The sequence below is a fragment of the Echeneis naucrates genome, chromosome 19, assembly GCF_900963305.1.
Source record: "Echeneis naucrates chromosome 19, fEcheNa1.1, whole genome shotgun sequence".
In the NCBI taxonomy this organism is placed as follows: Eukaryota; Metazoa; Chordata; class Actinopteri; order Carangiformes; family Echeneidae; genus Echeneis; species Echeneis naucrates.
The window spans coordinates 2,932,196-2,953,271 of NC_042529.1; the positions used below are offsets into that span (position 1 = coordinate 2,932,196).

General features: G+C 40.6%; 2 protein-coding genes across 4 annotated transcripts; one reads left to right on the top strand and one right to left on the bottom strand.

Moving 5' to 3' along the window:
- Positions 1-277: 277 nt before the first annotated feature.
- On the bottom strand, positions 278-10,806 carry LOC115060349 (guanine nucleotide-binding protein subunit alpha-13-like). 2 transcript variants are annotated; one of them, XM_029528247.1, is made up of 5 exons: positions 10,350-10,803; positions 8,522-8,748; positions 5,770-5,820; positions 4,100-4,300; positions 278-2,628 (listed from the first exon to the last, which is right to left on the bottom strand). In XM_029528247.1, exons 1-5 carry the CDS (start codon positions 10,630-10,632, stop codon positions 2,257-2,259), a joined length of 1,134 nt encoding a protein of 377 aa, XP_029384107.1. In that variant the 5' UTR covers positions 10,633-10,803; the 3' UTR covers positions 278-2,256. The 2 variants fall into 2 exon arrangements, with proteins under 2 accessions (XP_029384107.1, XP_029384108.1); XM_029528248.1 differs by lacking the exon at positions 5,770-5,820 and having other exon boundaries at positions 10,350-10,806.
- Positions 10,263-20,379, top strand: LOC115060348 (regulator of G-protein signaling 9). Of its 2 annotated transcripts, XM_029528246.1 has the most exons (17): positions 10,266-11,697; positions 13,303-13,399; positions 13,982-14,032; positions 14,165-14,271; positions 14,766-14,817; positions 14,894-14,952; positions 15,035-15,111; positions 15,199-15,280; positions 16,522-16,584; positions 17,317-17,346; positions 17,492-17,553; positions 17,958-18,071; positions 18,159-18,274; positions 18,409-18,496; positions 18,959-19,097; positions 19,190-19,272; positions 19,450-20,379. In XM_029528246.1, exons 1-17 carry the CDS (start codon positions 11,629-11,631, stop codon positions 19,631-19,633), a joined length of 1,473 nt encoding a protein of 490 aa, XP_029384106.1. In that variant the 5' UTR covers positions 10,266-11,628; the 3' UTR covers positions 19,634-20,379. The 2 variants fall into 2 exon arrangements, with proteins under 2 accessions (XP_029384105.1, XP_029384106.1); XM_029528245.1 differs by having other exon boundaries at positions 10,263-13,399.
- Positions 20,380-21,076: the final 697 nt, after the last annotated feature.

A 21,076-nucleotide genomic window follows, 5' to 3' on the forward strand; every position in this document is an offset into this window, starting at 1 on the left:
TCAAAATATATATATATATAACAAAAAAATAATAAAATAAAAACGCAGCTTGGTTTGAGGAGGTGATTTTTTTCTTAGTAATTTTTCTGTTCACTTAAGATTTTAATCACATATCATGGCCTTCATTAGGTTTTCAGTCAATGTTTTTAATGCTAAAATGTTAGTACTAATTTGACTTTCCATTTTATGAGAAAGTAAAAAAAAAAAGTTATATATTTGTCTCAGAGGGCAACAAAAACGAAATGTAAACTCACTAAAGAGAGGAGCCTGGTTTCATTAGAAAAGTGTATTTATTGATAGGGTTAAAGTGGAATGAGACTTGACACACGATGAATTTCATTAAGGTGATGAAAGTTACACAATAATACATCTACATGAAAAAGTCATCTTCATTGGAAAAGCAGTGATTTGAAACATTCAGAATGGGGAAAAAAAAACCATGCCATTTCTACAACCATTTACATATAAGAAGATAAACCTGAATATTATTTACATAGCAACAGATTACAGTATATACACAGGCAGGACTGGAAGCAAACTGAAGCTGCCAGGAGCTTTTGGAAACTACAGTCTGTTGATGTGAACACAGTCAAAAAAGCATGAGGTGATTGAGCAGAGAAACAGATCTTAACAGTGCCTGGAAGTCGTCCTCTAACAAAGATTGGCCCCCTATAGAATACAGTCGCTGAAGAAAGTATTCAACTCCAGTGGCTTTTTTTTCCTCTCTAGGATATCAAAACTATTTTTAAAAAGGGAAATCCTGAACAGCACAAGAGTACATAAAAAAAAAAAAGTATTACTTTTTTTTGGAGTCAAAACTCAGTGCCAAGACAGTAATTCTCACACGACTGGTCACATCTCACCATGTTCGTTACAGTATATTCAGACGATACAGCAAATCTCTGTACATCTATTAACAGACATTCATCATTCAGGCGTCAGGGGAGGTCCATCCCTTAACAAGGCATCTAATCAGACATGAAAACTAAGAGGGACAGAAGAGGGAGGGATCTGGGTCAAAGCCAGGAGGATACAGTACCAAACACCACCACGCTAACTGTACTGAGGTCTGGCTGCGTCTCACCGCTCTGTCACCCAGATAAAGATTTGATTATTCAGTTAGTTCGCCATCTGTGACATCAGCATTATCACTGGTTTGGATTCAACCCTGAGAAAACAGTGGACTGCATGTTCACTTGCTGGCACACCTGCCTAATGTGCCAAATGAAGGTAATTTACCCTCGAAACCACAATCTAAAAAGGACAATTTGCATATCATTAATTATCTGTTGAGGGAAGCTAAGACTGGCTTTATTTCTGAAGAGACAGGCACAAATGCAGGATTCAAAACAGTGATTTGTCTATAAGACATTAAGTGGAAAGGCATTTGAGGTTCAGTCTTACATTTTCTAGCTGTTTTCCCCACACAAGGTGCCAGAGCTTGAGCCAATTGAGGCATTGAATCTTAACAATCTCGAGCAAATACACCAGCGATAAATCAATCCCTGGGCCGGCATAACTGGCTCCGTGCCGACAATTTACATCAGCTGAAAAAGATTAAGAGGGAAGGGAAAGAGGGAGGAACGGCGCTGCCGTATGAGAAATTGTGCAGTCTCCAGATCATCAAGGACCCACAGAACAATGTTCACAAAGCAGCACTTGGAGAGGGAAGAGTGAAATAATGGAGTGATTTTGGAAAAGGTGGATTCAGTGCTTGGACAAATCAACTTTGGCACAGATCATTTTGGAACACTTAGGAGTATCTAATTTATGTGTGTATTTGTTGATTCAACAAAGTATTTGCTTCACTGTTATTATTTCCTGCGTTTGTTGCTTGGTTTAGTGGTTTATCTGGCTGAGAAACCATAGACCCATTCTTTTCCCACAGCCAGGCCCTGCTATTAGTGCCAGCATCGGCACCTTGTGAGTTGAAAAGCCCCGAGCCAATCTTGTTCTGCAAGGCAGAGGTCAGGCCAGAGGAGAAGCGGCAGAGACGTCATCCAACATCCAAACTGCTTGCTTGTCTTTATTTATTTAACCACAGGTGGTTTTCCCCACTAACTTCCTCTACCAAACCCTGAACTAACAAGAAGGCCGACTCTTCCAAAGAGGAGCATAAAAACTAACATAAAAACTGCTGAAGAAGAATGCTGACGTCTCGGGTTCTTCTGAGGCTGGTCTCTCCCAGGTCCTCTTCAGGAGCGAGGGGGAGGTTTATCCCCATTCAGGTCCTCTACGTTCACAGGTTGACGGTGGTCATTGGAGCATGAGCTGTTTGAGATTGTCATGGAGGATGGTGTCCTTGACGTCCCGGAACACCAGCCTGATGTTCTCCGTGTTGATGGCTGTGGTGAAGTGGTAGTACAGGGGTTTCTGGGTGGCGTCACGTCTCTTGGCCCGGAAGCACTCCACCATGAAGGCCTGGATGTCCGGCAGGCTGTGCTCCGGTCCGGTGTAGTCAGGAAAGTAGTCCTTTATTGGAACGCTCTTCACTTTCTCCTCCAGTAGGTCTGTCTTGTTGAGGAAGAGGATGATCGAAACGTTGATGAAGACGCGGTTGTTGACGATGGTCTCGAAGATGTTGAGCGATTCACGTAGTCGATTAGTTTGCCTGTCCTCCATCAGCACCTGATTAAGAGAGCAGAAGGATTCAGTGCTTTCACTGCTGTGATTCATTTTACTTCAGAGCAGACAGAAGTGAACAGAATCCCAACAAACAGCTCAGATTTGATTCTAGATGGCACAATTATCAGATCTTTGTCCCTTTTGTGTGGAACACAGTTGTATTTATTCTCATCTCAATACAGTTTTATCACCGTGGCCTTGCAGTGGTTATCACCATCACACACACACACACACACACACCCCCCTTTAGGAAGTGTTAAATTGTCCACACAGGTGAGTAACTAACCCTAACCCTAAACCTCCTCTATTATTTATATTAAAAAAAAACTGTTTCTGTGTGTGTGTGTGTGTGTGTGTGAACTGTTGTTGGGCTGAAGATGGGTTTATCTGTGTCAACACATCAAACACACTAATCCATTTGAGACGGTGCCATTTAAATGTCTGTTGCTGGAATAAGAGAGAAACTGACTGGGGTTAACTCCTTCACTCCTCACTGTCTGACTGCAGATTCAGACCAAATGTTATTCAACTACACTCTGAAAGAGAATGAAGAGACTTATTGTTCCATATACAGCTCAAGTGACATCAGCTGGGTTGATTTTATTTGAGATGTGAACAATGGTGGATGTGCTGTCGGCAAAAAAATCTGTATGTTATGGAACAGCATGAATTGTCTGGTGTTATATAGCATCATGGATGCTACACTCACAAATACATACAGAGAATGTTTTCTCATGAGTTCCTTAAAGAGCAAATTTAAGGTAGAAATTCCCAGAAAGGTAAAAACTATTGGTTGAAAAGATTTTTTATAAGCTTCAAATATTTGAAAGAGAACAAATTTTGACATCAAAGTGGTATCTGCTATCTACAATTCATCTGTTGTGCAACAAGCATAATTTTGATATGTACATTAAAAATAACAGATGAAGCAGAGATGTTATCTTGCAGCTAATTCTTTTGGGAATGCACCAAACCCTGACCCTGAACTGTGATTTCCATCAAACCATAAAGCAGCTTTATATTCGTAGTGTAAACATTATGAATCAAAATGTTGCTGCTGATAAATGATTTAACAGAAACAGTTCGTTTTGGGGAGGGGGAGTGACGTATGTTCTTAGTCTGAATTTGAACAGGATGAACGAAGTGTGAGATTTTCGATGAAGTTATAAATAGACCTAAAAGAAAATGTAAATGAAAGTCCTTAAATCTTACGCAAAACAACTACAAGAAAAAAAAAAACAAACAAAAAAAAAAAAAAAAACAAAACAAAACTACTTTTATTTGAAGATGTTTCCACCTGCTGTGAGAAATCTCACTTCTATAGTCCAACAACTGCACACGATAGTAATGTGCATATAGGCACAGTGATCATGATTTATCAAAAATGATCTGCTACCACAAACTGATTAAAGTGCCACTTATCAGCTTATTTAAACTGTGAGTGTGAGTGGGGAAGGAATGAGAGTGCGCTCACCTGATCGTATTCAGAGGACGAGACAAGGAAGAGAATGGAAGTGACAGAGTCGAAACACTCAAACCAGCGTCTTCGCTCTGACCGCTGCCCGCCCACGTCCACCATCTTGAAAGGAACGTTCTTGATTTCAAAGTCATACTCGTGGATGCCTTTGGTGGGTTTTCGGGCCAGGAGGATGTCCTGTTGACTGGGAAGATAATTCTGGGAGGGAGATGGAGAGAAATGGCAGCTGAATGTCTAGATACATTAAATATTACTAACTTTTTCCATAGCTTTAATTTGTACTCTTCTGCATTTAGTTAAACTATACTTTCGAACCACATTCTAGTGTTTACATCAGAGGTTTTCAATCACTGCCAGTGAAAGAGATTAAAAAGTTTGATGATTCATTTATGAGTTTTGAGGAAATCACAGCAAAGTAAAACACTACAAGGAAAGGTTTGTTTCTTCTGTTTTTTTTTTTTTTTTGTTTTTTTTTCTACAGAAGAACGTCTAAAAAGGCTGTCAGTTTCATTTTTGGCAAATTTATACACGTTAATTTATAACTGGCTCCTGTTTCTGCTGAAGCTGAGGTTGAAAGTGAAGTGAGTCAACGGTGAAACCAAAAATTTGCCATGATGATAGTAGGGAAGTTTGTGTTAATGGTCAGGCATAACAATGCTTCATTATGACTCCGAACAAATATGATGAGTCATAATACATCTAATGTTTTAAATGTAAAGAAACTCTTGGTGGTAATTAACATGATATCCAGCACTCCTACCACCACATTACACACATCCTTCTTCCTGTCATATTTCTGCTTGACTTGAGCTGTGATGTGAATGTGTTACGTCATTACATATTACATTTTATGCTACACCATTTCCTGTTGAGACTTGATAGCACTCATTTTGTCCTCTGAATGCCGAGCACACATAAAGAAAATATAAATTCTGCTTGACTCATCTATTTTCCTCAGACAGTCATCTTAAATTTCACTCTAACATACAACCTAAAGAAGTATGATATTTAGTCTTTGGATTTGTCAACCACGCATATGCAACCTGTGAAGGCTGCTGAATTAACAGATTATTGAAAGATTTCTAATCTAAAAATATTCTATAAACTGTCTTCATGGAAGAAGTTATAGCCTCATTATGAATAAACAAAAATCACAGAAAACCATTTATCCACTCAGCTATAGGATCTTCCTCTGCTGAACCTTTTAACTCAAACCAGTTTTTCACACTTACGCTCACAAATACTGACCATTCTATAAAAAAAATAAAAAATAAAAAATAAATAAATAACATACACTTTCAGTGCTTGTCAGCATGACATAACAGTAGTTCTTGAAGGTTATATCAATCACATAATGTGATGTGGAAATACGTAAGCAGCATACTTCTAATGCTTTATTTCAGGAACTGTGATTTTCAAGCCCAGGAAATACCCTGGTTTTATATGCATTAGTACCACGTCAAAATACACACACACTCAACATTTAGGTCATTCAATAACCGATTTTGTCATGGATCCTTGTGGTCAGCTAATAGAAGCTTCTTTGCCACAAGGTCAGTGTTTTTTTTAGTGAGTAACCATTTTAGCTAACCCCAAATTGTCTGAATATTACAAATATTAATTATAACATGTCTGCGTCTGATCAGCCCCAGGCAGAAACAACTTACCAGGTCGCCAAGCTTATCCAGATTATCCAAGAAATACTTCACTGACTCACCCTGCGACAGGACAGAGGAGGAATTTCTGTTAATTTGAGGCAATTTATGAGTAAGTCATTTTAATCATTACACTGCCACACTAACTCTCAGGTAATGTGTTTTTTTTTTTTTTGTTTTTTTTTTTTTTAAGTGTGCCCAAGAGCTGCATCTACTCTGTGGAGCTGAGGCAGGATGCAAAGTATGTGGTACTGCAGGAGACACGTGGTTGAAAGTGTGTCTTTGATCTAAACAGAAATGTGGCGAGATCTGCATGTGTTAAGTTCTTTGTCGTTCTGACACTGTTCATGTGCTATTATTGCAAGCCCAGACATGATGCTGCCAAGACAGAGGTGCATTCCTTTATCTGTGTGCTGACACTTGTGTGTGTCTGTGTGTGTTTTTGTGTGTCCTGTATTCAGCATAAACTAAAAACTGACTGCAAATAAGCAAAACACATTTTCCGTGGCCCACTGTGCCACCACACCTTTGCAGGGGTGGGTGGGGGCTATTTAGCATATGTTTTGCATCAACATGACCGTAAACAGAGACCCATGCAATAAAATTCAAATATTTTCAGTCATAGTGGTTATTTTGTTGAATTTCTGTGTGCTAATATGAAACCCATTTCCCACATTGTAGGCTACTGTACTCACCTTTTGATCTATTAAAAAAACTAATCTGACCTGAAAAACCTGTGCCCCTGAGTGTGTGTGTGTGTGTTTGTGCACACAAGAGATGTCTTTGGGAAGGCTTAGGTTACACAAGGGAGGAACTGAATTTCACAGTACAGAGAGAAAAATTATCGGTCCGTGAAGCTAATTTTGACTCTAAGTCATAGATCTGGCTTGATGTGAGTAAAGAAGGTCAAATCTGAGGGGACTGGTGGTTGAAATCACTATGCAAAAGAAAGAAAGAGAGAGAGAAACAACAAGCCGAGCAATAACTCACAACTCTGTTGATATTAAGCATGAAGGCACTTGCAGTCATTGTGAACGTACTGGAAAAGCAAAACTGAAACGTAACATTATATAACAATGTCAATACATCATTTGTATTATCATTGTCAGACTTTCAGCTTTCTTTTAAAAAAAAAAAAAAAAAAATCATCACTATGCTAAAAAAAGAAAAAACATCTGGTGAGAATCAAGAGAAAAGGTCACACTTCTGTGACATCCGTGTAACACATTGTGAGAGAGACTTCATCTATGGTTCACATCTTTTAATGATAAATACGAGCAGGCCTGGAGGCAGCCTGTGTGAGTTGTGATGCAAATACTTTAAACAGCATGGTCAAAACACAACGGGGTGTATCTGCAGGCAGAGAAACAAATTATTCCCCGCTAATAACAGCAGGAAAAATTTGACCAGCTCCCAAAAGAGAGACTCTTCAATGGCTGCCTCTGAATTTTTGTGTGTGAAAGCTTGAGTTTGGTGCTCATGCCCTGAGGTTTAGCATTTTAATTTACATTTGACTTAATATAAAAAGGATTATGCCCTCTGGAGGACTGCAAATGATAACCATGAAACAGGAGGCAACGTTTTTGAGCTATCATTTGATCACAAGTCCGTAAAATATCAAAATATCTATTAAATGTCACGTTATTTCCCAGAATCCATTCTAACATCTGTGCCAACAAAGCTTAAGATGTTTCATTTATTATATCAAATACAGTAAAAGCACACAATCAGATTTGAAAGTTTGAAACATCAAGTGAAGCAAATATTATATATAACAAGTAGAACAAATGTACTCTGAAGGGACATTTTTAGAGCTTTCTGATATTGCATATGCCATTTGTTAGTTATGTGCAAAAAATGTGTGTGTGTGTGTGTCCTGGTGTATGTTAACTTGGGGTTTGATACACTTTTGCTGTTTGTGTGAAAATAATGCCGACTGTGAGACCCAGGGCTCTGTTTGTAAGCATAAAGCTGTTTAACCACAGATCAACATTCCTGCTCTGATCACTCTTATTCCCCTCTCTGTACAACCAGCTACAACTGGCTGTGTGTGTGTGTATATGAGAAGAAAATACCAATGAGAACAGTTCAGCCTTATTCAACTGACATAAGAATTTAAATTTTCCGCCTAGTCCTCTTGCTGAGAGCAGCTTGAAGAAGTGTGTCTGTCCCCCTGCTCTCTCCTCAGTGAGGAGGCCACTCAACAGCTGTACAATGTATGAAGGGTATGACATGGCCAGACAGCTTGCATAAAACAAGCAAACACAAGGCAGCTTTAGCAGGACAAACAAACCCCACAACAACAACCCCAAGAACAAAAAACCTAGCAGGTTTTAAAAATGATACCAGGCAAAGTAAAAGCGCAGAAAGTTCCCGGCATTTCTCGACCACAGCTGTAGTGCTTCTCTGGGGTAAATGTCAGTGTGTTAAAACGTGCATGCTGACAACCAAGGAGCTGGGAGAGGTGTAAACAGGAAGCTGACTCAATCACATGTCTGACTGCTCAACATAGAGCGAGAGAGCGACAGGGCACAGAAATCACAGAGAGATATGGAAAAGAGGAAAGGGAGGATGAATTAAGACCAAAAACTGTTTCACTTTCTGCTTTGACAGCTGTTTTTTCTCAAACTCGAAACCCCAGAAACCTCTTAAAGCAATATTAAAGCAACATTAAGAAAAGTTCTTTATCGGTGTGAACTGGTACAAAAGTCTGGCCACCAATATGTTTCAGTGATTATGCCAAATTGTGCGTATATCCACCTACCAGCTGAAATTCCCTGCGACGATCGAAGGCATTTTGTATACCCGAGTCCGCCCACACAGCTTTGATGGCAGGAAGATACTGCAAAAAGATGGATGTCTCCAGCTGCCCGTTAGCCAACAACGCGGACCGGGTGTTGAACGCCATCAGACTGTCTCCATGCTGCTGGTTGCCCGAGTCGCCCCACGGGATGTGCAGCTTCTCCCGTGCGTCCACCAATACACGTATACCTGCAGAGGAAGTGAGGAGATTGCTATCAGGGAGGCCCACAGGTAGCATAAAAGATAAAGTGGAAGAGAGACTACAACGGTCTGCCAACCGATAACACCCTGGTGTCCTAGAAACTAACAGGCTTTAAAATGCTGATTTTAAAACATAAACACTCTTCAATACACAAATTAACTCTTCTTTCAATACTGATTGACCTGCCCATAATGCTCTCCGTTTCACAAGATGATTAATAGAGTAACTAACTGTGAACTTCAAATGTCTAGTTTTGTTTGCATGATCAGCAGAAATCAAAATCCCCCTAAAATATCCAGTTCACTGTTACATAAAGTGTGAAATCTTCATGTTAGAGCTAAACAGGCAATATATTTCTGCTTAAAAACACAATAAGTAATCGATTTTTTGTTGTAACCATATTCACGATTGTTGCCATAAGGTTTCTATTCCAATAATTTATCTAATAAAAAATTTAGAGGGAGCAACATGTTGCCTCGGAAATAGTGGGGGGGGGGGGGAAAGCAAAAAAAAAAAACAAACAAAAGAACAAAAACATTTATGAAGCTCATGGCGATTTATATTGCATCTTATATGTTATAGGACTGATTACTAGTATTGATTCACCTGTTTTTTTTTTCTTTTTAGTAGCAGTAGTAGTCTGATCTGTTTGATCTCATTAATTCAGTTTATTATACGGTAAAGCGAAAAGAAACCATCAGCCTCATGCTGAAACATGCAATATTGCTAGGTTTTGCTCTTAAATTTATCAAGTAGTTTAATTAATTGATCTCTCATTGTAGCCCAATTTACAATAGTGATGATAAAAGTATGTCCTGCTATACCTTCTATACCAGTCACTGATCTCACAAACATAATAGGCGAGCAACAACTTACCCTGCAAATTGTGCAAATAAAGACATTTATGAGGCGTATAAGGAGTTTTTTTATATATTATGGGACTGAGGAGTATTATTGATTCATCTCTGAGATGATGTGGGGATAGTTTTGTTTACCTCGGATCACATTGTGCTGTCAGCTGTGCCTTTTATTGAGTGTGACTCCCTTTACACACAAAGAGTGGACAAACAGGAACACACAACAGTCTCATGCAGTGGTGGGTTTACCCTCCATTAACTTCACCCCTGGCTTGGTGAGTTGTTGAGCAACAACAACCCATAAAACACACACACACACACACACACAAAAACCCCTCATCTATGGGCTGTTTATGAACTGATCATTTTCACACCATCTCACGAGTATGTGGCTGTGAACTAATTTATTTTCGAATTAAAAATGGGAGTATTAGAAACGCAGTTCCTTATGGGTGTGCCGACGGCAGATGCAGACTGTTTATATAGATATATAAATATAAATATAGATATAGATATATATGTGTGTGTGTGTGTGTGTGTTTGTGTGTGTCCGTCCTCTCAGCCTGCCCAGTGCTGCTACACAGATGTGGAAACTTTCCCGTCCACTTTCAGCGCCTTTCGGGGCCTTTCAGCCGCAGCAGGGCGGCTGTATGTGTCTCCCCCCCCCCTCCCGGCTCCCATCGGCCCCGGGGCCCCGGTGTACCTGCGGTGCTCGGAGGGGGGGGGGTTACCTTTGATAACGTTGCTGTAGATCGTCCCCTTGAACTCCTCTCGGGCTTGCTGGTCGAAGTCCTGGCCGTGGATGATCCGCATTTGCTTCAGGAAAGTCGACTTGCCGCTCTCGCCGGCGCCGAGCAGCAGGATCTTCACCAGCCGTTTCACGTACGGCTTCTCCCGGGAGATGCATCTGTCGATCTCCTTGGACTTTCGCAGCTGCTCGACCTCGCCGCTGTTGAGCAGGCAGACGGGCAGGCAAACTTTTAGCACGGACCTGGTCGGCAGGAAATCCGCCATGTTCGCACAAACTTCATCGATGCTGATTTGATGCGCGTTCGCGCGGCGCAGGCACGGGACCAAGCCCCTTCCCTAAACTCAGGAAGTGGCGCCGCTCGCTCTTCACCGCCAACCCGAAACCAGCTCACCGGGGACGGACACAAAACTGCCGCCGACTCACGCCGACTCACACCGACGTTACTTCAGCTCGGTGCTCGTTTACCTCCAGAGAATGGCGGCCGAAGTTTCCTCCTTCAACTCTGAACGGTCCCATTCGGGAAGCGGTTTTACACGGTTTTTAACCCAAAAAAAAAAAAAAAAGAAAAAAAGAAAAATTTAGAAAAATGTGTTTTGAATATTAATTTAATACCTGATTTTTTTATGTTAAAACGGACTAAAAAAAATTAAAGAATAAAAAAGGTAGATTTAAATGGAAACGTTACATCAGGCCGCCGATACCACGCCGCCCTCTGCTGGCTAACTTTGGTAATGTCACCGCAGAATGCGCCGCTCTGATTGGTCCAGGCTCCTCTCGCTCTGCCTTCACTGGCTGTAAGACAAATGTGAATTTGTACTTAAAAAAATCAATAAAACTAGAAATGCAGACGAGAGAGCCTTGTATTATTCTATTATATATTTTTTAAATTAATTCTCAGTCTTATTAGCCGTTGGGTGTGTGTTTACGAAGTGAAAATCGGGGTATTTCTGTCAATAACTAATGAGTAAAACGGCACGGATTAAAAAAAAATACTTTAAGATGTTGATATACACACAATAGATCATATTAATTGCTCTTTTTGCTTTAGTATGGCTGGTTTCCGTTTCCATTAAGCTATTTTGATCCATTCTAATGTGACAGGTAACAGTGTTTACAATTTCCGAGTCCCCAAGTGGCGGGCGGTGTGGAGCACCTGAAGGCACCATCGGTGTCGCTCATTGCGCGTCCCCCCTCCAGCATCCCCACACGACACAGGCGCTCACAGGCTGCAGGAGCATCACAAACCACACCGAGACACCATGACCATCAGAAACACGCTCCGGGATCACGGACAGAGGTATCGACCGCGGATGGCTTGTCTCAAGAAGGTCGGTGTTTTCCTTTTTGCATCAGTGGTTGATGAACGCTGAGACTGTACCTGCACACGCACCTATAGATGGGTCACTCAGGAATTATCTAAGGCAATCCTTGTGCTGGAGTAGCCTACTGTGATCATTTGCTTTGCTGTTATTTGTTCCCATAAACTGCCCCGAAAGCAAGCAACCTGTAATTTCAACAGGTCCTGGCAGGAATTTTGCTTTCCAAATTCTCTATATATATATTTAGTTAAGACATTTTTGCAAAGCTCACAGGTACCTGCAAATTCTTTTAGGATTTTCAATAATAATAATAATAATAATAAAAACATAACCAGAAATTTTAATTGTGCATTCAAATTAGTATTTTATGAAACATTTAATTCAAATTAGTGGGAAAATAACACTTCATGCAACAAAATGCAACAGATCACAAGTCATTTTGTTTCCTGGGCATGTTCTGTCACACTAAATGTTAGATTGTGTTTTGTTGTAACCTTTTCACGTTGATAAGGTCATTCATTTTAATAAGCATTAAATCCGGATCAGTATCTGTGCTTCTATTTACACCAACCGGCCGCTGGGAAGAAGTTAATCCAGGAACCGTGCATTGGAAAACAACCGTCTGGTTCTGCAGCCAGAGCAGGGCTCAGTTCATCATCTCACCTTTCTCGACCGATTCACAATAAGAGCTGGATGTTTAACTTTTGGCTTTGGAAAAAAAATTGTGCTGAAAATAATAATAATAATAATAGACTTGAAAGCTATTGAAACTTTATTAGCTACATATTTTCAGTCTGTATTGATCCCAGCTGCAGCACTCAGTCATTATGTCCTGCTGTCCAGGGGTATGCTTACCCAGAACTCATTTCCAGGAGAACTTCATGTTTTGGTCCATGAAAGCCCACTTTGGTCGGGCTCAGCCTGGGGCTTATAGCCTCTCCAGGATGACTTCAAAGGACAAAGCCACTTCAAACAGGCCTGAGAGTCAGACACATACTCTGCTTCTTCTACACACACACTAAATTAATGTACTGCACAACTTATTTCTTTCCGGTGCACACCTGAGCTCTCTGGGAATCCAATGATATGATACCAAAATAAATAAATAAATAAATAAAATGAAATAAAATAAGAGAGAGACAGACAGACAGTTTACAGGGACAGTGACTCACAGCAAACCTCCCACACAAGCCAAACAAAAGTCATGAGCTCACGGCATGAAACAGACCTGTCATCTCACCTCTCACCGTGTTCATTTGCACAGCTCAGGCACAGATTTGCAATTCTGTTTTTGAATGAGACAGCTGAATAGGAATTATAATATATTTGTCTAACAGGAAGTATTAATTCCAACTTTCTCCAGAGGTTTTAAATCAGATTTATGCCATTTCCCCCACAAATCTTTCATCAAATAAGAAGTTAACAATGCTGCTGCACATGTTGAAGATGATGACAGTAATCTTTGTTTTGGTTTTGTTTTCATACTCTCAAATTGCATTTTGTGCTGCCTTGATTTTCCAATCTGTTTCCAAAGCAACCTGTTGGCATGGTGACCTCTGCCCCCTCCCCGCCCACCACACTCAGCTCATCAGTCCTTATGTTCCTTACATGCAGGCGGAGAAGGTGCTGCTGGAGATGCAGGACCCCAAAAAAGGAGTGAAGTCACAGCCTCAGAGACTGGTTATCACAACAATACCACACGCTATTACTGGTAAACACAAACACAAACACACGCACACAAACACCGCCACATGCACACAAACAATAGTACACACTTGATGTTATTCAGCCGGCATAGTGTCACTGGAGGATACCAGAGCTCCGGGCTCAAACTCGAGAGCTCCAGATTTCATCTCCATGACAACCCCCGTGGTCTTGGAGTCAGAGAGAGGAAAAAAGTAGGAGGCGAAGGAGGAGGACGATGATAGAGTGGGCAAGAGGGGAAAAGAAGCAAGAAGCAGAGACAGAAATGAGAGAGAAATCAGCGATAGAGACAGAGAGGAAGTGGAGGAGAAGAGAGAGGGATCCTGGATGTCTACGTCATACGGGCAGCTGAATGAACAAACATTTTCTTTCTTTTCTTCTCCCCCATTTCATTTTTCTCTCCTCCTTCCACTTGTCCCACAGCGGTGGGAGATCAGATCTGAAAGGCCACCGGTGACCACTGCCTCCCTTTTCACCACACACCAACTCTATTTCTTGCTGTTTGCTCCCAGAGCAGCTTTATAAGTGATTGTTAATGCCTTTTTTTTTACCTCTGACTTACCATTTGCATCTTTTCTTTTATCCTCAGGTGAAGACATAGTTGCGTGGATAGCTGACAGATTTCAAGTTGACGCACAAGGTGAGTGAGATGAGGAAGCTGACATTTTCAGGGCATGTACATGAGTCTGTGCTTTGTATTCAAATTCTTTTTTCCCGATGCTATCATTGGCACGTCAGCTGTTGAATTCCTGCTCTGGCTTTTTGTCATCAGAGGCGAGGAGTTTTGGCTCCATGCTGGTGGCGTTAGGTTACATCTACCCGCTACAAGACCACAAACGCTTAGTGATAAAACCAGATGCATCCCTTTATCGCTTCCAGGTAAACACACCACGTTTGACATTTCCATCCCAAATTTTAAACCCAGAGGAGCCTCTTCCCTGGTGAAACAGATTCTGTCGATAGGATGTTGTAATGGTGAAATTATACTGCTGCCTTATTCAGAGAGAAAAAAAAGGACACACTTCTTATTTTCACAGAACACATCATGTTGTAACATATATTGAAAGAGGATTTTAATAAAACTGCCCACTGTTATCTCTAGACTCCACTGATTTTAAATGGTAAAAATAAATGAAAAAAATGCCAACAACAGTTTCTCAAAGCTCATATCCTCATATTGCAAAGGGTTCTAAAACAAAGGAAAGCAGCAAATCATCAGATTTATGAATCTGGGGCCATACCAAAGCGTTGAATGAATTATTTTGCAATTCCTTTTGGTTGCACAAGTTGATGCTTGTTCAATCATCCAAAATATTTTGTGTTTTCCTGAAAGGAAATCCACTGATGTTAAAGCTGACTTTTGTCCTCTGCAGACACCGTACTTCTGGCCCACACAGCAGTGGCCTGTTGAGGATACAGATTATGGTGAGTGCCACTATATTTCATCTCAGGCCCTGTCGTCAACACTCAGTTAAATCTCCTTTTTGTTTCATTACTGAAGCAATCTACCTGGCAAAGAGAAACATACGGAAGAAAGGCATCTTGGAGCTACATGAGCAGGTGAGAGTGAGACCAAAAGGCCCAAGAGAAATTAATTTTGCTTGTTGGCAATTACTGATGCGTTATTGTCTTATGTCCTTAGGAGCAATATAACCGTCTGCACAAGTGGATGAATCATAAATGGGATTTCATTGTGATGCAAGCCAAAGAACAGTACAGGTAGAGGTGGGAAGGAAATTCAAACACTCCACCGGGTTTAAAGATCACCAAGTTGTTGCAATCCTGTGTGTTTGTGTGTGTTTTTAGAGCTGCAAAGGAGAGGAAGAAACCAGACCGTGTGGTTTTTGACTGCCAGGAGAGAGCCTACTGGGTGGTGCACAGGCCTCCAGTGAGAACACACACACACACACACACACACACACACACACACACAGATAGCTATCAGACTTGTACTACATACACAGGATGCCGCCTCTTGTAGATAATGGTGGCTTACTAGCAGACAGAGAGGTCTGAAAATAAATTACACTCCATGTCTATACCTCCCAGGGCATCTCATTATGTCTACCCATGATGCGTCATTACCGTTACATGTCCAGTCAGAGGAAAAGGGCGTCAGTGATTAATATTTCACACTTTGTCGGTTTGCACCAGCACCGCGGGTCTTGGATTTATTCTGCCTCCTGAGCCTGGAGTACTGGCTGTGTGTCAGCTGCACTCTACTGAGTTCATTCAGCAAATATATGTTTGGAAATAAGCTCAAACATCACTTCATTAATCAATGAAATAATAAAGCAGCTCCTGCTTTATAATGTGTTAATATGCTGCAAAATACTTTTTTTGTCAAAATGGTTCAAGATTGTTGGCACGCAGCAAATGTGCATGAATGAAGATCCTGTAAAGAAATTTTTATTTATTCATAAAAGGAAGATTTGTTTTTTTCTTTTCTCAAAGATTTCCCATAATATCAATTAAGGATCATTGTGTAGATTCACAGTTCACTGAGCTCAGCAGGGACCGGTACGTTCATGGTTCATGGCTGCTTTTCCTGCAATGCCAACCTAAAACAGTAGTTCTCTTTTAATAGTTTTAAAAGTTTTTCTTTTCCTCTGAGAATGTTCATACGTTTTCTTGTATGTAAAAAAAACAACATTTTCTTTTATAACAAAATTTTATTGAGAAGGTTTCTGAACCTCTTGGCAAAAAAAAAAAAAAGACTGTAGGAGTTGTATTTGAAGGATTGTATTTGCATTCAAATGACATAAAATGTGGATGTAAGCTGCACTGATTTTCCCACTGTCGACAGCTCTATGCCGTCGGCCGATTCATCTCTTTATTCATTCAAATCTTCAATTCTATTTATTCAAATCTTCATGTCATTATCCAGCTACAGAGCCATCCTGCACCCAGTTTCATTTCAACACATTTTTCTGCTCAGAACAAACTAATAACTTCAAGATGTGCTTGTAATGAGCAAATTCACAAATGTACATGTATATGGAACTGATAACTTCCCTCTTGTTGCCTCACATGTTTGGATTATAAAATGGCTGTCCGCCTTAATGAATTAGTCCTTTGGTGAACACATATCATGTCATCTTTTTTGTTTGTTTGTGTGTTTGTGTGCAGCCAGGAACAGTGAGTGCCATGGACTATGGGCTGGACAGACGGGTAGACCCGAATGCTAACGAGGTAACAGGTGAGTCTCTGTATGACCTGTATGAACATAATTCCTGTCAATCAGCTTATATTGCATAAGAGGCTTTAATGCATGGATCCATGTGCAGTCAGGGCTATTTATCATCCCTGTCCTCTCCCTTTCTACTGTTTCAAATGTGAAACTACCTTTCACTAACATGAATTCTCCCGCTCTTCTCTTCTCTTCTCTTCTCTTCTGCAGGCATTTCCTGTGGCTCTACTTTCATATCCAGTCTGTTAAACTGGTTATAACCTGGTTGTCTTTGACATAATGTGTCCCCTGCAACTTAACTTACACCCAGGGGAACAATGATTTCATTCTGGTTGTGTGTTCACTAAAGTCACCTGAGTCAGTGTTGAGGACTAGAAGTTTGACATTAAAGAACGTGGAATTTAAGTCATCTTTAAAAAAAACTTCCCATCATGAGTCAGACAATGTTACTGAAGAAGACTGCTAAGCCAATTCACTGCTTTTTGTTCCCTCCTGCCAAGTCTGAGACCTTTACCAGCCTTGTGCAGACTCTCTAAAATGTCTTCTTTTGCTAATTATATCCTCAGTCTGAGGGTCTGAAGTCTCCATTGTTTCCAGACAGTACAACAACACGTACATAAATACACAGAGCCAAATATCCCACTTTTTCTTTCCTTTGTTTTTTTTTTAAGTCTGTGAAATGACACACAATCTTTAACACAACACTTAACATTGTGTATTTTTCCCCCCCTCAGGCAAAAACCCCTGACTTCTATGAAAGGATTGTAAGTGTGATTTTATTCGCCGCTCTTTTCTCCCACTGTGCTTCATTTAAACCAAAAGCTTTGTTAACCGTAAGCATTGATCCACGGAGACAGACTCATTTGCCTCACGTTGTTACAGCCGTCATCTCTCCTCTGCTCCCCGTAGATGATCTTCACCCAGCAGTCTATCATGAGGCCCAGAGTGAAGTCATCTGTGTCCATTGGCGCGTAAGATTGTGTTTCCATTTCAAATATATCTGTGACAAATCAGCTGGTAAAAAACATACATTAACTTTAAACTGACTGACTTGCAAACAGAGGTCAGGTGGGGGTCCTCATTAAGTTAATTTAGAAGTTTTCATAAATTAAGTCCAAACCCTTTTCTTCACAATATTATTCAATTACAATAAAATACACTTTTACCCACAATGCACCACTCTGATTAATATTTATCCACATCATTGATCACTGTCACTGTGACAGAATAGACTCCTTTTAATCCAACTTTGTACTTATGTAATGTGACGGCACGTTTAATGAGTTGGACTTCAGACTTTATTATTTGCTGAAATGAAAAGGTTATTTTCTTCAAACATGATACGCAGTGATATGATTTTCCACTTCTCTTGTAGACTGGTGAAATACTGCGCCACTTACAACAGCCACGACCCGTTTCTCTCCAAGTGTCTTCCCAGCAACCCCTGGCTCACCGACGACGTCACATACTGGACCTTAAACATGCCCAAGTGTGTCAGATGACCCACAAAGTGTGTTGTATTGATGTGCCATTTCTTCAGTCCAACATGTGTGGCTTCCTCTTTGGTGGTTTGCAGTGTGGAAATACCAACTAAAATGCGTGTGGAGAGGTGGACGTTCAGCTTCGGGGAGCTGCTGTCAGACCCTCGAGGACGAGATGACTTCAGGCTCTTCCTGAAGAAGGAATTCAGCGGTATGATAGTTGATCAGAGAAATAGTGTTGCAATTTTTGGTCTTGAAATGTTATTTCTTTCTGCCAATAAATATTATTAATAATAGCGTGCTAACCTTATTATTATTATTTTTTTTAATCTTGAACCATTTCAGGTGAGAATTTGGCATTCTGGGAAGGATGTGAGGATCTAAAATGGGGCACAGCTGTGACGATGAGAGAGAAAGCAGAGCAGATCTACAAGTAATGTCTTAATTTGTAATTTGTGTGTGATATATCTTTTTGAAAAATACAGCAGAAATTTTTAGTTATTGCTTGGTGAGTAAACCTTGAGCAAAAAAAAAAAAAAAATATGAAAAAAAGGCAACTTTCTTTGGCTACGGTTCCTCTAATTTCTTTTACAAAACAAACACATTAAATGTTAAAATTTGCTCTCTGAGCAGCACCACTTCTTCACTGTAGGCCGCTGATGCTAATGTTGGCTATGCAGGAAGAGCAAAATTAACGAAAAGTTCCTCTAAGCAACTGTCAGGATGAAACAGGAGAATCCTGATTCAACATCTGCTTGGAATCACTTGTGCTGTTGACTTGTGCATTCATTCATTCATCTTTTACTGCCTATCTGTTTCCAGGTCGCGGGGGTTTTGCTGCACATTCTTGTGTTAAACTGTTTCCCATGTGTTTCTCCAAATCTCTGGATCCCAGGACCTTCTTGGCCCGCGGTGCTCCTCGGTGGATCAACATCGATGGAAAAACAATGGAAATCACAGTTAGCGGCCTGAGACACCCACACAGATACGTCCTGGATGCCGCCCAAACTCACATCTACATGCTCATGAAGAAGGTCAGTAAACACACCAGAAGGTTTGTTAAAGATAAACTCCCTCACGATGCACTAAATGATGCTAATTCATGATGCGTTTGTGTATTTGGCAGGACTCATACGGGCGCTACATGAAATCTAAAGTCTTTAAAGATACAACCAAGAAGGCTATTTGCCCTGAGGAGCACAAGTTCACGTAAGATGCATTTTTTATTTTTTATTTTTTTGGCCTTAAATGAACAAATTTATTGAATATAAATTTTAGCCAGCATTAAACTCACCTCTTTTCATCTCATTTTCCTCCCCTTCTCCATCTTTCTCTTATTTCTCTCTTCCGCACACTCAACGGATCGACTCTCTCTGCTCGGCACAGTGACGCCCAGTTGGAGCAAAACGCGAGGAACAGGCGGCCCAGTCTCAGCCCCATCATCCTCCGGCAGCAGGAGCTGGAGCAGAGGGCCAAGATGGCGGCCAGCGCCCCCGTTGACATCACACAGGTCATGAGCAAACTCAGCAAACAGGGAAAGGAGGTCCCCCCTCCTCCTCCCCGGAAATGAACACATGAAATATGTCATCTTCAGTGGTGAAGAGTTTGGATCAGTTGAGATTTAATTCATTTATTTAGTGGAGTTGTTTATAAAGAAGCTGCATGTTTAAAACAATCAGTTTTGCTTGTAAATTGAATCGTCACAGAGAGTTATCACCTAAATCCGGTTGCCTCCAGTTCTATGGAGCTCTCTGTTTTTGGTTTTTCCAGCCTGTAGCTTTACTGTTTCAGTTCACTCCAAGTGCTTTTTTTTTTCAGTGAAGAAGCTCTAAAACGCAAATAAAGGCTGCACCAAAAGGCAAAGAGACAAAGTTAGTGTCGATCTAGCAAACAACACAACAGCTCAGCATTTTAACCAGAAAAATGATGAAAATGTCAACATCGTTGCTCAAAGTTTGTCACACAAGGGGACAAAAACGAAGCTGTTGCAGGATTAGTAATGTTCAAACGTCACCAGGCAAACAGTGCTCAACCACAATGATGTCAAATCACAAAAGCAAGCACAAAAACCTAGTTCCTGTGTGACGTTTGGTCCCAACTTTTAAAACCGCTCATTGTTTTCATTGCGTGCTGCAGAAATTGAAGAATTCGGTTGCAACACTAAAGCCACTGTTAAATGTGTGCATTAGGGCATTAGAGGTATCTGTCGAGTAATGTAAAATGAGGTCAGCCCACTTAAAAAAAATAAATAAATAAAACAAACTACCAACGTTGCAATCCTTCCCACTTCTCTCTTGTGGTATGAGGTGCTTCACCCAGTTTTGGTTTTACATGTATTTTCCCAGGTTTCGAAATATATACCACTTTTGACACAAACATCATTTGTGTTTCTTCACAAAAGACATTTCTTATGAAGTTTTTGCGATGAGGCTGAGCCACAGGCCTGTACACGTGTCGCGCTGAAAACACAGTGACCACGTCTCTTACCATCTGCTGCATTTCTGCCTGTACAAGCTGTAACTGTTGTGTGTCATGCGGCTCATAAATACATGTGTTGTACTGTCCATCTTCACTCATGCAGCGTCCTGTACTGTTACTGTGTGTTCTCTTCTTCATTGGTCATAATCTAATAAAACATCCACAAACCACCTTACGCTCATGTGTTTGTCTTGAATCATTCATGCTTCGTTTTCATCAAGTCTGAACGTCACAGCGCTGCGAACTGTCAGCCTTATCTGATGAGGATGACGATGGTGATGGTCTGATTACGGCTATGACACTAGAGACACTTTCTATCTCGTCTTTCTTTCTTCCTTCATAACTTCCCGTCTTCTTCTTTCTGCCTTTTCTTTTTCTGTCTTCAGTATCAATTTAAAGCACCTATATATTTATTTATTGTATATTTATATGCATCACATTAATTGTTTGATTGAGTCACTTTTCAAGCAGAAATGCAGGAATTTGAACCTTGCATGACTGAGATTATGATTTTTGTTGGGGGGGGGGGGGGTCA

What these genes read in the sequence shown, in the direction of transcription:
- LOC115060349 (XM_029528247.1), bottom strand. Translation starts at nt 10,632, where the DNA reads ATGGCGGATTTCCTGCCGACCAGGTCCGTGCTAAAAGTTTGCCTGCCC. An exon ending in GTCGCAGGGAATTTCAGCTG is followed by an intron (nt 5,821 to 8,521) that starts GTAGGTGGATAT and finishes GTCCTGTCGCAG; the next exon opens with GGTGAGTCAGTGAAGTATTT. An exon ending in CGTCCTCTGAATACGATCAG is followed by an intron (nt 2,629 to 4,099) that starts GTGAGCGCACTC and finishes TCTCTTAATCAG; the next exon opens with GTGCTGATGGAGGACAGGCA.
- LOC115060348 (XM_029528245.1), top strand. Translation starts at nt 13,114, where the DNA reads ATGCTGCTGCACATGTTGAAGATGATGACAGTAATCTTTGTTTTGGTT. An exon ending in ATTTCAAGTTGACGCACAAG is followed by an intron (nt 14,033 to 14,164) that starts GTGAGTGAGATG and finishes TTTTGTCATCAG; the next exon opens with AGGCGAGGAGTTTTGGCTCC. An exon ending in TCTACATGCTCATGAAGAAG is followed by an intron (nt 19,098 to 19,189) that starts GTCAGTAAACAC and finishes TGTATTTGGCAG; the next exon opens with GACTCATACGGGCGCTACAT.